Below are 16474 nucleotides of genomic sequence, written 5' to 3'. Positions count from 1 at the left end.
ATATTTACTCGTATATTTACGAATGTTTCATGAATGAGACCCAAAGTGCGGAGAACAGTCGCGCTTTCAGGGGGTCGGGTTTTGATAAAATTGACCACGCTAACAACTTCTGTCAAAACCTCATTTAGTTCAGGGCTGAGCTGCCTTGACGCGAGCGCTTCCCTGTGAATGACACCGTGCGTCCAGTGCGCATCTGGCGCAACCCTCTTTATTATGGCGTTATTATCCTGTCAGATGTCGAGAGCGCATTATTGTAGCGCGAAAGTACATTAATATTATGCGCGAGCGTGAATCTCTCTGCTCGCGCGCGGAATATGATGTGCCGAGCGTGAATCTCTCTGCTCGCGCGCGGAATATGATATGCCGAGCGCGAATCTCTCTGCTCGCGCGCGGGAACTGGGCGCGCACTCTCAGATACACTTCTCTTGTAAGAATTCTCTCTCTGGGCTGAGTGGGCTCGCTGCCTCGCTCAGAGAATATGCCTGCACTTAAAAACGTGTTCAGTGCAATCGCCAATCGCTCCTCTTCCCCAGCTAACAATTTTAGGTTATAAGAACGTTTTCATAACGTTCCCATTAAGTTATAAAAACGTTATTTCTGAATGTTCTAGGGAATTTCAAAAAGTCCCGTTTTTTAGACGTTTTATTAACGTTATTTCTTGGTTATAAGAACGTTCAATTCTCCCGTTATGTAAACGTTGTATTAATGTTATTTCCTGGTTATAATAATGTTAGAACGTTCAATTCTCCCTTTATATAAACGTTCTCTTAATGTTTTTCTAAGATAATGAAAAACGTTTCATTCAATAAAAAACATTAAGAAATGTTTTAATAATTATTAAAACCTTTCTTAATGTTTTTAATATAACAAGGTAGCCTATATAATAGGCCTAGCCTATATGAAGAACCTAAAACAAGAACTTTCAGATTTTAAAATTAAGACAAAATTTTTAAAAAAGACCCATGAATCATGTCTATAATATGTGTAATGTAGTCCACTGAAGTCGAGTTGAATTGAACCCAAGTATAGTTTATTCCAATAAACCGATTTGGGTTGAAGTGACAATATGAAATTAACATGAACATAAACTTGGACTAAACATAGAATCACCAACAATGGTACAGGGAACAAAGCTAGACAAGAGAATGGGAACACAAGGACAAGGATAATGACCAAAAACAACCAATGACATTCACAAGTTAAAGTTAATTTAATTTATATAGCTCATTTTTACAACAATTTCCAAGTTTATGTTCATGTTAATTTCATATGGTCACTTCAACCCAAATCGGTTTATTGGAATAAACTATAGGCCTACTTGGGTTCAATTCAACTCGACTTCAGTGGACTACATTACACATATTATAGACATGATTCATGGGTCTTTTTTTATTTTTTTATTTTTGTCTTAATTTTAAAATCTGAAAGTTCTTGTTTTAGGTTCTTCATATAGGCCTATTATATAGGCTACCTTGTTATATAAAAAACATTAAGACAGGTTTTAATAATTATTAAAACATTTCTAAATGTTTTTTTATTGAATGAAACGTTTTTCATTATCTTAGAAAAACATTAAGAGAACGTTTATATAATGGGAGAATTGAACGTTTGAATAACGTTCTTATAACCAAGCAAGAACGTTAATACATACAACGTTTATACAAAGGGAGAATTGAACGTTCTAACATTATTATAACCAGGAAATAACATTAATACAACGTTTACATAACGGGAGAATTGAACGTTCTTATAACCAAGAAATAACGTTAATAAAACGTCTAAAAAACTGGACTTTTTGAAATTCCCTAGAACATTCAGAAATAACGTTTTTATAACTTAATGGGAACGTTATGAAAACGTTCTTATAACCTAAAATTGTTAGCTGGGGAAGAGGAGCGATTGGCGATTGCACTGAACACGTTTTTAAGTGCAGGCATATTCTCTGAGCGAGGCAGCGAGCCCACTCAGCCCAGAGAGAGAATTCTTACAAGAGAAGTGTATCTGAGAGCGCGCGCCCAGTTCCCGCGCGCGAGCAGAGAGATTCGCGCTCGGCACATCATATTCCGCGCGCGAGCAGAGAGATTCACGCTCGCGCATTATATTAATGTACTTTCGCGCTACAATAATGCGCTCTCGACATTTGCCAGGATAATAACGCCATACCTTTATTAGTCCCTGCAGCCCGTTTCTGGACCCTGCCATGGTCTATGCGCCATCCGAGCAAAAGCCCACACAGTTCCCTTTCGAGGGAACTCGCGATGCGTCACTTGACGCTTTGGGAACGCCCCCAGCGTGCATGCGTCTGAGCATCAATGTCAACTAGTCCAATGGAAAGAATGAGCGTCACGGGCGGGTGACGTCATGACCAGGAAGGGATAAAGGCTCACCCGGTGAAACGCGGCATTAGCTTCTGTGTCTCAGCAAGCGATCTGTGTCATTTTGTCTCTGTCTATTTACTGTTGTCTGTTGCGGAAAAGGATGGAAACTAAACAAGTGTACAAACAGTGTGCTTCTCCCTGCCCGCGTTATTTAACGGGTGGGGACACACACGAGCTTTGTGTCGTTTGTTTGGGAGTGGAGCATGCGGTCTCAGCCTTCGAGGGGGCTGAGTGCCAGCATTGTGAGATGTTACCGCTTCGCATGCTCCGCTCTCGCCTGTCACTCTTTGATAAAGAGAGTGGGCAGGCTCGCGATCCACAGGGATCAGGACCCGCGTCTGCTGAGGCAGCGCGGAGAATGCATTCCTGGGGATCGCAAAAGGATCTTTCGGAGGGGTTGGAGACGGGTCCGAGGGCTCTTTCTCCTTCCTTACCCGAGAGATCCAGTGCTCTCTCCCCGGTGTCGGAAGCACGCTCTGCGGTTTCTTCCGCCCGGGGAGAGAGCCCTCCATTACTTTATTGCTCTTCCTCCGAGGAGGTTGATGCGATGAGTGTGGAGAGTGTAAGCACACACATGGGGGAAAGAGATTCACAATTTATTTCCCCAGCATATGATGAGCTGGTGGATGTTATGTCGCGGGCTGTAGAGAAGTTAAATATTGAATGGCCATCTGAGAAGAAGGGCGCTCGTCCCAAAAGCAAATTAGATGAGCGCTTTTTATCTTCCACCACATTATCTCCACCACGAGGGCTTCCATTTTTTCCCGATTTGCACAATGAAATTTCTAAATCGTGGGATAAACCATATTCATCACGTCTTTTCAGCCCTCATGTTAACACTTATTCGAGAATAAGAGGGCTGAAAGAGTATGGTTATGAGGCGATGCCCCAGGCGGAAGAGAATTTAGCCAGTTATCTTTCCCCTGGTCCCGCATCGTCTCTGAAAGCCTCGGCTTTGCCCACTAGACCGCTTAAAGCCACTTCGGTGTTAGTGGGCAAAGCTTATACGGCAGCAGGTCAAGCTGGAGCATGTCTGCATACTATGGCAGTGCTCCAGGCTTATCAAGCTGACCTGCTGGGGGATCTGGATAGTAGTGAGGGAGTCAGTCATGACGATATTCGTGAACTTCGTCGGGCTACCGATCTTTCTCTCAGGGCTACTAAGGAGACCGCCAGAGCAATTGGGCGGTCTATGGCAGCCTTGGTAGCTACTGAGAGACATTTATGGTTAAATCTGTCTGATATTAAAGAAAAAGATCGAGCTTTTTTATTAGATGCTCCGCTTGAACCTTCTGGTCTCTTCGGCGACGCAGTCCACGCGGTCGTCGAGAGATTTCAGGAGTCAAAGAAGCAAGCGGACGTTTTTAAAAAGTTTCTCCCTCGCCGGGTCCAGCCCCCTGGGACTGCTGGGCGTGAGCAGCCCCAGCCGTCGAGCTCATCATATCGTGTGCATCAGAAAGAGAGTGTTGCGTCTCGTGCACCTCCACGTAGAGACTGGAGACGGACGCAACCCTCTCAACCGAAGTCTTCTAAGTCGAAGCCGGATCTGAGGACCGTTCTTCAGGCGAAGAAGACTTCGGTTCAAAAAAAAAAAAAAAGGTCCTGATGTTCATGCATCAGGCCTGTGAGGACAGCCCCGACCGAAGTGGAGCGGTGTACACCTCATTATACGGTGCCCGTTCCATTTCGGGGTCCTCACGAGACCGTTCTGCCAACCCTGCCACCCTTGGTGCTTCAGGGCGCAGCGGTCTCCAGCGAGTCGCTGATGCTATGCTGCGGCACAGCATCGGTTTCGCGCCCTCTGAGGGGGGCCTTAGAGCGGCCAGTTCAGGTAGTTCCTGCCATTATGTTTCAGGCTCCGGAATTGGCTGTCTCGATAACACCAGAGACCAGCCTCGAGAGGCTGGTTCCCTTAGTAAATTTTCTGGCAGCGTGGAAGCTTCTGCCGAATATTTCTCATTGGGTCCTGCAGATTGTAGAGAAAGGATACAGAATCCAGTTTGGTTCTCGTCCTCCTCGTTACAACGGGGTGCTGCCCACAGTGGTGCATCCCGAGCAGGCTCTGGTAATGGAGCAAGAGGTAAAGGCCCTGTTAGCAAAGGAAGCTATAGAACAGGTGTACTCACCCGACAGAGAGTCGGGTTTTTACAGCCGTTATTTCATTGTTCCAAAAAAGGATGGGGGGTTGCGTCCCATTTTAGATCTTCGTCTGTTGAATCGTTCAGTACAGAAACTCAAGTTCAAGATGCTGACACTCAAACAGATCGTGACTCAAATCAGATCCGAGGACTGGTTTGTCACGATAGATCTGAAGGACGCCTACTTCCATGTCTCCATCCTCCCTCAGCACAGGAAGTTCCTAAGGTTTTCTTTCGGGGGCAAAGAATACCAATATCGGGTTCTTCCTTTCGGTCTAGCTTTATCACCCCGCACGTTCACGAAATGCGTGGATGCAGCTCTAGCCCCTCTCAGGCTTCAGGGCATACGTATTCTGAACTACATCGACGACTGGCTGATTCTGGCGGAATCAGAGCAGTTGGCGGTTCGGCACCGAGGTGTCGTTCTCGCCCATATGCAGATGTTGGGGTTGAGGCTCAACGCCAAGAAGAGTGTTCTTTCTCCAGTACAGAGAACCACTTTCCTTGGTGTGGTATGGGATTCAGTGACGATGCGGGCCACTCTATCGCCCGTTCGTGTAGCTGCTATCCTGACAGCCACCAAAGAGCTAAAGCTAGGCCAGTCACGCACTGTGAAACAGTTCGAGAGACTGTTGGGTCTCTTGGCGGCAGCGTCCAACGTGATTCCTTTTGGCCTGCTGTACATGAGACCTTTGCAGTGGTGGCTCAGGACCAGGGGGTTCTCCCCGAGGGGAAACCCACTTCGTATGATCAAGATCACGCGGCGATGCCTTCGTGCCTTGGTTATATGGAAAAAACACTGGTTCTTAACCCAGGGTCCGGTGTTGGGAGCTCTCTGCCATCGAGTTACGATCTCGACAGATGCTTCCCTCACCGGCTGGGGAGCGGTAATGGAAGGCCGCTCGGTTCAGGGTCTGTGGAAAAGTCATCATCTTTCGTGGCACATCAATTGCCTGGAGATGATGGCTGTCTTCAATGCGTTGAGACAGTTTCTCCCAGACCTGAGGGGCCATCATGTGCTTGTACGAACAGACAACACATCAGTGGTCTCTTATCTGAACCGTCAGGGGGGTCTGCGGTCGCGTCCGCTCTGCAAACTGGCGCACCAGATCCTCCTGTGGTCTCTGGGGAAGGTACTCTCCCTGAGGGCAGTGTATATTCCTGGGGACCAGAATGTGGGGGCAGACATCCTGTCGAGGCAGGAGCTGAGGCCAGGGGACTGGAGACTCCACCCCGAGGCGGTGGAAAAAATTTGGGAGTTTTACGGCCAAGCAGAGGTGGATCTGTTTGCGTCTCAGCACACGACGCACTGTCCACTTTGGTTCTCCCTTACTCACCCAGCCCCCCTGGGGCTGGATGCTATGGTGCAGACGTGGCCGAGGCTACGTCTGTACGCATTTCCCCCTGTTGCTCTGCTCCCAGGAGTTCTGGAACGAGTCCGCCAGTACGGAATAAGCCTACTGCTTGTAGCACCACGCTGGCCGAGTCGGATCTGGTTTGCGGACCTGATCCATCTCTTAGACGGTCCTCCCTTGGAGATCCCGATCAGGAGAGACCTTCTGTCTCAGGCCGGGGGCACAATATTTCACCCTCGACCAGAGATTTGGAACCTGTGGGTTTGGCCTCTGAGGGGGCCCAACTCATAGAGAGTGGTCTCTCAGCTGAGGCTGCTGAGACCATCCTAAGCTCCAGAGCTCCAGCTACTAGGAAACTATATGCGCTGAAATGGAAAGTTTTTTCTGTATGGTGTCACCGACATCAGTGGGATCCGGTTAACTGTTCTGTGAACACAGTACTCGAGTTCTTGCAGGAGCGCTTTACGTCAGGTTTATGTCCTTCCACACTTAAGGTTTACGTGGCGGCCATTGCGGCTTACCACGCCCTGGTTGGGGGTACATCGTTGGGTCGAGACCCCCTGATTACACGTTTCCTTCGTGGCACATTGAGGCTGAGGCCTGCAACTCGCACTAGGGTGCCAGCTTGGGATTTGGCAATAGTACTAGAAGGCCTGTCTAGGGCTCCATTCGAGCCCTTAGATTCGGTTTCAGAGAAATTTCTTACCCTTAAGACTATCTTTCTGCTAGCTATTTCGTCCCTTAAGAGAGTTGGAGACCTTCAGGCCCTTTCGGTTTCCCCCACTTGCCTTGAATTTGCACCGGGGATGGTCAAGGCGTTCTTATATCCAAAACAGGGATACGTCCCTAAGGTGCCGACCTTGATTCCGAGGCCTATCGTGCTGCAGGCTTTCTGTCCTCCTCCTTTTACATCTGCGGACCAGGAAAGGCTGAACCTCTTGTGTCCAGTGCGAGCACTGGATAATTATGTTCATCGGACATCGTCTATGAGGAAGTCCGACCAGTTATTTATTTGCTTTGGATCACCTAAGAAGGGTCTTCCTGCTTCTAAACAGACGGTTAGCAAGTGGATAGTCGAGGCTATTTCACTTGCATACGAGTACTCTGACCATCCGTGTCCCTTGGTGGTCAGAGCTCACTCAACGAGGGGTATGGCGGCCTCTAAAGCCTTGTTATTTGGGGTTTCCCTCCAAGACGTTTGTGATGCGGCAGGCTGGTCCTCACCGCTCACATTCGTCAGGTTTTACAGTTTGGACCTGGATGCTGCCCCAGGTTCTCAGGTGCTTAGTGCTTAGTTCCAACAGACTGACACTCAGGTACTTGGAATTCTGGCGGTTTGGGTATTCTCGTTCCCAAAGCGTCAAGTGACGCATCGCGAGTTCCCTCGAAAGGGAACGTCTCAGGTTACTACTGTAACCATAGTTCCCTGAGAAAGGGAACGAGACGATGCGTCACCCTGCCATACTTCCTGCTTCCCTGTGATCGGCTTGCTTCGACTTTTTGAAGCTAATGCCGCGTTTCACCGGGTGAGCCTTTATCCCTTCCTGGTCATGACGTCACCCGCCCGTGACGCTCATTCTTTCCATTGGACTAGTTGACATTGATGCTCAGACGCATGCACGCTGGGGGCGTTCCCAAAGCGTCAAGTGACGCATCGTCTCGTTCCCTTTCTCAGGGAACTATGGTTACAGTAGTAACCTGAGACGTTTTCCCATTTAAGGCCGTGTTCTTTGAGGTAACTCTCCATGATCTTAAACCGCTCATCAGCTGTGGCTCTATTTTTTATGTATTTGCAAAACAGCAAATCCTCGCACAGTGACTCGCCATTCACAAAGCGGACGTACGAGATGAACAAGCAGTCTTTATTGCTGTCAGTAGCTTCGTCCACTTGTAATGCAAAACGACCGTCTTTTAATTTTTCTATGAGTTGTTCCTCAAGATCTCTTGAAATGTTGCACATACGTCTCGCAACTGTGTCGTTTGACAGGGGGGCAGCTTTTAATTTTGCTGCGCTTGTCTCGTCAAGCATAATTGACACCATGTCAGCGGGGAGAATGAGCTGCTCTGCAATTGTGTGTGGTTTTTTGCATTGTGCAATTCTGTATGCCACTAGATATGAACCCATCTGTGCTTTACTGTTTACTGATGCAGCTTTTACCATGCGAGTCTCCTGTTGACGGTATTCTGCCAGTTTTCTTTGAAAGAAATCAAGTGGCTTATTGAGGTGACTGGGGTGTGTGGTCTCTAGGTGTCGTCTTAATTTGTTGGGTCTCATACGTCATACTGTCTGCTGCTAGCGGTTTAAGACACAGAACACACATCGGTCTCTCCTCAGCCCCCACCACCGCTGTCGTGAATCCAAGAGCAAGATATACCCTTCATCATATTTTCTTTTCGGATGGCTTTTTGGTTGATTAGGCCCGTCTGGTTTGTGTCTCTCTGCTGGCTCTGGTCTTTTTGAGGTCTGGAACTTTTGAGGTCCGTGTCACAAATTTATCCATGTTGTGTTATTGCATTATTTCCCACACTAGCCTGCTACAGCTACTCACAGTAGCGCGGGAAGAGGTGTGCTACAGCCCCCCTCGTCGTAGCATCAGCACCCCCTGGTGGGGGGCTGTGGACTAACATCATTTTGTACTTAAAGGACAACTCCGGCGCAAAATGAACCTTTGGTCTAATAACACATTGGTACCTAGTCGACCGTTCTCTGAGATTTGTTTTCATGATAATCGAATGTAAAGAGTTTTATCTCTAAAAACTGTTTAGCGTATAACGCTAGTATATTGGGCATAGAGTAATGAAAAATAAAAATCGCCACTAACAAGGCTCAAAATAGCCCCACACTAACACGGTAACATAATGAGGGTCCCTACATGCAAATCGAAGAATTGAGAACTTCTTCGGTTTGCATGTAGGGACCCTCATTATGTTACCGTGTTAGTGTGGGTCTATTTTGAGCCTTGTTAGTGGTATTAACTAGCGATTTTTATTTTTCCTTACTCTATGCCCAATATACTAGCGTTATACGCTAAACAGTTTTTAGAGATAAAACTCTTTACATTCGATTATCATGAAAACAAATCTCAGATAACGGTTGACTAGGTACCAATGTGTTATTAGACCAAAGGTTCATTTTGCGCCGGAGTTGTCCTTTAAAAACGTGAAATAATTATTATTTTTAAATAGACATAACATACTGTGTTTGATATTGGATTAAAATGATGGGCAGTGTAGCTATAAGCTATAAACAAATGATGAATTATTTTAATATTCCGGAGAGCGCATTTCTGAATATTCCGCTCTTCTCGCTCGCTTCTTTTCCAAGTTTTAATCTTGCAAGAGCCACTTCCTCTTTTCTACACTTCCCTTTATATGTTTTCACCGTGATTGATTTTTGTATATTATAATAGTGTCTTCCTTTGTTATCTGAGTCCCACTTCTTCTGCCACAAATCCCTCACTACCTTTTTAATGAATGATTTAGCCTCACCTTTTCCAAATGGAAAATTTCATAATTTCATTCTTGTTTAATCTCAACGCTATCTTTGCAATCTCATCTGCCTTCTCATTTCCCTCTACACCAGCATGAGCAGGAACCCGACAAAACTGTACATCAGTTCCAACTCTATGTATTCTAACAGTGTTGTAAATATTTCCAACAATAAATCATCTCTAGAGGTTTCTTTTGAGTTTAAACTACTAAGAGGTTGTGGAAGAAATTTAATATGTTCTTTATGTTGGCATTTGATTATATTTAGAATCTTAGAAATATGATGAATTAAATAAGACTAATGTAGTGTCGATATATGTCCTTGTTAATTTGACCAAGTTTATGACCGAGACAGAGGGTCTCCAATCAAGGGTAGTATGATAAAACAATCTAAACAATAGGTTAGTTATGGCTAAGACATATCTTCATTTAGCCTCCAGAAACAACCTAGGGGGAGGAACAACTATAAAGAAGGAAGAATGCCCCAAATCGTGGTCAAACTCTGCAGGCACTTTGTATGACTGTATGACTGTTGACCTTTTCTTGCAAGAAAATAAATAACTTAGACAATTATTAACTAAAGACAATTGGTACATGTTTGTCTCTTATTCAGTGATGTTAAATTGTTTGCCACCACAAGGAGCAGCAGAGTCTGAACAAATTACAACTCTCTCGGGCCTCACCTCTTCTATCCATTGTAATCCTATTATAGCAATAATTTCAGCTGTAAATACAGACACTCCATCATTAATTCTTTTGCATATTACAACATTAAACTCCGGTATATATACTCCTACTCCTATGCTCACTCCTTGGGTCTTTAGCTCCGTCAGTAAATATTGTCATGTAATTATAATAATTAATTTCCACATAATTATGAACCAAACATCCAATATTATCTGCATTCCTTTCAGCCCATGCTCAAATAACATTAGAAAATAACTTCAACTCCAATAATAGGCAGGATGTAAATGTCCCGATCATCTGTTTAGGCTTTATTTTGTGATAATGACTGGTTGACTTTACAGATTTACATCACAAAACTGTTGTATGACATGGTTCATGTTAGTTTATCATAATATGATGATCAATAATTACAATATATTTGATATTCTTGGTGTTCTTGTTCTCATCCTCCTACACCTGAAAGAAAAATCAGATTTAGTTCTATATCTGCAGTCACTATTAGTAAGATCTGAGTCTTTGATTGTGATCACATCACCTTAATCACAGCAGAACATGATCACGTTATTGAGAGCGGTGTCGTCTCCGCTTCCCTGTGGCTTTTCTATCTGGGTCTTGATGCCACAGATTCCTTTTCCATAACACGTTGGGCTCCAGTGGCCCCAGTTGCCCCAGTCTGTGCCGTCGCCCTCCAGCACATGACCTCCAGTGCAGGTGAACCTGGAAAAAAATCAGATGTGACAATATTATGATAAAATATGTTATTGTGCTGTCGGATTGAATGTCAGTCACATGATCACCTACAGCAATCACAATCTTGAACAGCAGCACGACTGCGAGTGTGATATTAACTAAAGTATTGATGGGGAAAACTGAGTCCTTAAATAGCTAAATAAAACCAGGATGGGTAAGAGATGGTGTAAGAGGTATACACTGGGTAAGAGATGTTATATCTTATAGCACCACACACTCACTTGATGTTGTTTGCGGCCGTATCATCTCCTTTTCCTTGGGGAGATTCAACTCTCAGCTGGAAAGATGTCAGGAATCCAGAATAAGGACACCATTTGACATCTGTCCACTCACCCCAGCTGAAGAAAACACACACAGAGGTTGCCTGATCAAATCAATTATTATTTTCAAGAAAATCCTCAATTTACTTAAATAGCTTAAACACTTAATGCAAGAATTGTTAATAATCTGAGACCATTACCCTCCTACGTCGGACTCAATTGAGTTGTAGTCACGTGAGCCTGGCCGATCGACACAGTAAAGACGAATCCCATTGAGCGCTGTATCATCACCATCAATTGGTCTTTCCACCTTAAAACAACAACATTGAGACAATCTTCCACTTGAAAGAGTAAACTCTAACCCAACACTTAGTAACATTTATTATCTTCATGCTCTTTAGTATTACACAGACACTTTAAAGATCTTAAGCAGGTGCAGTTCCCTGGAAAAAACCTGGAATTAAATGTCAAACAGAAACTCCACAGTTTTGATCCTTTGAAGCGCTCATCCCCTCCATATTAGCAAAATAGAGTCAACTTACCCTCAGACTAAACCCTGCGGCGTACCATCCACTTGGACACATGCTCTTGTATCCCCACGATCCCCAATTCATCCCATTCGACACCGTCATCTCAGATCTGTAAGATCGGTCGACGCTCCGCTCATAACGACGTACTGGAGGCCGACCGCTCACATGCCCAATAATGGCCAGCAGTGAAAACATCATGGAAAAGAAGGGATGCATTGCTACAGCACTGGCCTGATTGATAAAAACAGATTGTTAGACTAATTTTCAGGTAGACTATCTGCAGCCTGTCGGAAACTCAGACGTGAAGACCAGGATACTTGGTTGTATCTTCAGCAGGATTCTTTACTGAGAACACGAGCTGTCGGGAGATGCAGTCATACAGTCTGACTAAAGCAACTTTACATGGTGTCTTATAGGCATTCAGTGGGCAGTCCTTAAAAGTGTTGACCTTACACACAGCCTTACACATGACCACTTAATCGAATCATCTAAAGACAATAGAGGCTATTACCCCCGACTGAAGATAATGGTACACCCCCCCCCCCTTGTTTAAACATCACATGCTCACAAAAACTAAGACTTTGTAATCATTTCAAGAAGATCAAAGACTGACCAAACTCCTCCAATGGAAACTATATTCAATTTAATCAGTAAATTGATGCCATCATGTTCACCTTGAATGCCCAATAGTTCACCTTAGTTTTTCATGTGATGTAATGTAAGGATGTAGGATCAGCAGATCTTAAAAGTATTCTTAAATTTGTAATATTGCAAGCCTCAGCTATCAGTGATCAGGTGGAAACCGGCGCCTCAACCCTTGTGATGTGAAAATGATCAAGCAGACACAGAGACTGTGTAGTACCATAACATTCTCAAGTTTATTAAGGAAAACCCCTAGTGAAAAAGTATACTTTATTGGATTTGAAATATATTCCCGTTTTTCAATAGTAAATTGCAAATATACTAACAAAGACTTTACTATCTTTAAATATATTAAAAGTATATTAGCATCAGAACATTTTCAAGTTTATTAAGGAAAAAATCTCATAATACACAAGATTAAGCAAAATCATCCAGGAGTGTGTTTCCCGAACAACGAACGCAACTCGCTGCTTAACTACCATAGTACGATGCCTCATTGGAGAAATCAACTAACTAGTCACGAGGACTCAGTTTTCCCCCATCAATACTTTAGTTAATATCACACTCGCAGTCGTGCTGCTGTTCGAGATTGTGATTACTGTAGGTGATCATGTGACTGACATTCAATCCGACTGCGCAATAACGTATTTTATCATAATATTGTCACATCTGAATTTTTTCCAGGTTCACCTGCACTGAAGGTTCTTATCTGGAGGGTGACGGCACAAACTGGGGCAACTGGGGCGACTGGAGCCCAACGTGTCATGGAAAAGGAACCTGTGGCATCAAGACCCGGATAGAAAAGCCACAGGGAAATGGAGACGACACCGCTCTCAATAACGTGATCATGTTCTGCTGTGATTAAGGTGATGTGATCGCAATCAAAAGCTCAGATCTTACTAATAGTGACTACAGATTTACTAAATCTGATCTTTCTTTCAGGTGTAAGAGGATGACAACAAGAACAGCAAGAAGATCAAATGTATTGCAATTATTGATCATATTTTTGAGAAACCAACATAAACCATGTCATACAACAGTTTTATAATGTAAATCTGTAAAGTTAGCCGGTCATTATCACAAAATATAATATGAGTGGCTAAATTTAAATACATATAAATGTAATGTTCTGATTGGCTCATAAAAGAAGCAGACATGTTCTACTGACCGTACTGTATCATCACCGTCAATTGGTCTTTCCACCTTAAAACAACAACATTGAGACAATCTTCCACTTTAAAGAGTAAACTCTAACCAAACACTTAGTAACATTTATCTTCATGCTCTTTAGTATTATTTAGTATTAGAAATTAGACAAAACACCTGTGAAGAGACGACTCGACGCCTGTGAAGAGACGACTAAACGCCTGTGAAGAGACGACTCGACGCCTGTGAAGAGACGACTCGACGCCTGTGAAGAGACGACTAAACGCCTGTGAAGAGACGACTCGACGCCTGTGAAGAGACGACTCGACGCCTGTGAAGAGACGACTCGACGCCTGTGAAGAGACGACTCGACGCCTGTGAAGAGACGACTCGACGCCTGTGAAGAGACGACTCGACGCCTGTGAAGAGACGACTCGACGCCTGTGAAGAGACGACTCGACGCCTGTGAAGAGACGACTCGACGCCTGTGAAGAGACGACTCGACGCCTGTGAAGAGACGACTCGACGCCTGTGAAGAGACGACTCGACGCCTGTGAAGAGACGACTCGACGCCTGTGAAGAGACGACTCGACGCCTGTGAAGAGACGACTAAACGCCTGTGAAGAGACGACTCGACGCCTGTGAAGAGACGACTAAACGCCTGTGAAGAGACGACTCGACGCCTGTGAAGAGACGACTCGACGCCTGTGAAGAGACGACTCGAAGCCTGTGAAGAGACGACTAAACGCCTGTGAAGAGACGACTCGACGCCTGTGAAGAGACGACTAAACGCCTGTGAAGAGACGACTCGACGCCTCTGAAGAGACGACTCGACGCCTGTGAAGAGACGACTCGACGCCTGTGAAGAGACGACTCGACGCCTGTGAAGAGACGACTCGACGCCTGTGAAGAGACGACTCGACGCCTGTGAAGAGACGACTAAACGCCTGTGAAGAGACGACTCGACGCCTGTGAAGAGACGACTCGACGCCTGTGAAGAGACGACTAAACGCCTGTGAAGAGACGACTCGACGCCTGAGAAGAGACGACTCGACGCCTGAGAAGAGACGACTCGACGCCTGTGAAGAGACGACTAAACGCCTGTGAAGAGACGACTAAACGCCTGTGAAGAGACGACTACACGCCTGTGAAGAGACGACTCGACGCCTATGAAGAGACGACTAAACGCCTGTGAAGAGACGACTCGACGCCTGTGAAGAGACGACTAAACGCCTATGAAGAGACGACTAAACGCCTGTGAAGAGACGACTCGACGCCTGTGAAGAGACGACTAAACGCCTGTGAAGAGACGACTAAACGCCTGTGAAGAGACGACTCGACGCCTGTGAAGAGACGACTAAACGCCTATGAAGAGACGACTAAACGCCTGTGAAGAGACGACTCGACGCCTGTGAAGAGACGACTAAACGCCTGTGAAGAGACGACTCGACGCCTGTGAAGAGACGACTAAACGCCTGTGAAGAGACGACTCGACGCCTGAGAAGAGACGACTCGACGCCTGTGAAGAGACGACTCGACGCCTGTGAAGAGACGACTAAACGCCTGTGAAGAGACGACTAAACGCCTGTGAAGAGACGACTCAACACCTGTGAAGAGACGACTCAACACCTGTGAAGAGACGACTCAACGCCTGTGAAGAGACGACTCGACGCCTATGAAGAGACGACTACACGCCTGTGAAGAGACGACTCGACGCCTGTGAAGAGACGACTACACGCCTGTGAAGAGACGACTCGACGCCTGAGAAGAGATGTCTCGACGCCTATGAAGAGACGACTAAACGCCTGTGAAGAGACGACTCGACGCCTGTGAAGAGACGACTAAACGCCTGTGAAGAGACGACTCGACGCCTGTGAAGAGACGACTCGACGCCTGTGAAGAGACGACTAAACGCCTGTGAAGAGACGACTAAACGCCTGTGAAGAGACGACTCGACGCCTGTGAAGAGACGACTAAACGCCTGTGAAGAGACGACTCGACGCCTGTGAAGAGACGACTAAACGCCTGTGAAGAGACGACTCGACGCCTGTGAAGAGACGACTAAACGCCTGTGAAGAGACGACTCGACGCCTGTGAAGAGACGACTCGACGCCTGTGAAGAGACGACTCGACGCCTGTGAAGAGACGACTCGACGCCTGTGAAGAGACGACTAAACGCCTGTGAAGAGACGACTCGACGCCTGTGAAGAGACGACTCGACGCCTGTGAAGAGACGACTAAACGCCTGTGAAGAGACGACTCGACGCCTGTGAAGAGACGACTCGACGCCTGTGAAGAGACGACTCGACGCCTGTGAAGAGACGACTAAACGCCTGTGAAGAGACGACTCGACGCCTGTGAAGAGACGACTAAACGCCTGTGAAGAGACGACTCGACGCCTGTGAAGAGACGACTAAACGCCTGTGAAGAGACGACTAAACGCCTGTGAAGAGACGACTCGACGCCTGTGAAGAGACGACTAAACGCCTGTGAAGAGACGACTAAACGCCTGTGAAGAGACGACTCGACGCCTGTGAAGAGACGACTCGACGCCTGTGAAGAGACGACTCGACGCCTGTGAAGAGACGACTCGACGCCTGTGAAGAGACGACTCGACGCCTGTGAAGAGACGACTCGACGCCTGTGCAGAGACGACTCGACGCCTGTGAAGAGACGACTCGACGCCTGTGAAGAGACGACTCGACGCCTGTGAAGAGACGACTAAACGCCTGTGAAGAGACGACTCGACGCCTGTGAAGAGACGACTCGACGCCTGTGAAGAGACGACTAAACGCCTGCGAAGAGACGACTCGACGCCTGTGAAGAGACGACTCGACGCCTGTGAAGAGACGACTATACGCCTGTGAAGAGACGACTCGACGCCTGTGAAGAGACGACTATACGCCTGTGAAGAGACGACTCGACGCCTGTGAAGAGACGACTATACGCCTATGAAGAGACGACTAAACGCCTGTGAAGAGACGACTCGACGCCTGTGAAGAGACGACTCGACGCCTGTGAAGAGACGACTCGACGCCTGTGAAGAGACGACTCGACGCCTGCGATATGTTATGCCCTAAATTAATACATGATTAACTA

At 46.1% G+C, this 16474-nt stretch overlaps 2 protein-coding genes and 1 pseudogene across 2 annotated transcripts in view; all 3 read right to left on the bottom strand.

Moving 5' to 3' along the window:
• Positions 1–11825, bottom strand: part of LOC130090407 (vitelline membrane outer layer protein 1-like) — a 40617-nt gene extending 28792 nt beyond the window's left edge. Inside the window, exon 1 of the mRNA XM_056257765.1 lies at positions 11816–11825. The gene's annotated coding sequence lies outside the window, so the exon portion shown is untranslated. The remainder of the gene's footprint in view (positions 1–11815) is intronic.
• Positions 1–16474, bottom strand: part of LOC130090394 (vitelline membrane outer layer protein 1-like) — a 126468-nt pseudogene that overhangs the window by 14888 nt on the left and 95106 nt on the right.
• On the bottom strand, positions 10407–11805 carry LOC130090408 (vitelline membrane outer layer protein 1-like). The gene is made up of 4 exons (XM_056257767.1): positions 11600–11805; positions 11258–11367; positions 11019–11135; positions 10407–10764 (listed from the first exon to the last, which is right to left on the bottom strand). The coding sequence occupies exons 1-4, from the start codon at positions 11801–11803 to the stop codon at positions 10584–10586; spliced, it is 612 nt and encodes a 203-aa protein (XP_056113742.1). The 5' UTR covers positions 11804–11805; the 3' UTR covers positions 10407–10583.

This window comes from Rhinichthys klamathensis, unplaced genomic scaffold (genome assembly GCF_029890125.1).
Source record: "Rhinichthys klamathensis goyatoka isolate OS25496 unplaced genomic scaffold, OSU_Roscu_1.1 h1tg000143l_1, whole genome shotgun sequence".
NCBI lineage: Eukaryota > Metazoa > Chordata > Actinopteri > Cypriniformes > Leuciscidae > Rhinichthys > Rhinichthys klamathensis.
This window is presented reverse-complemented; position numbering and strand designations above follow the sequence as displayed.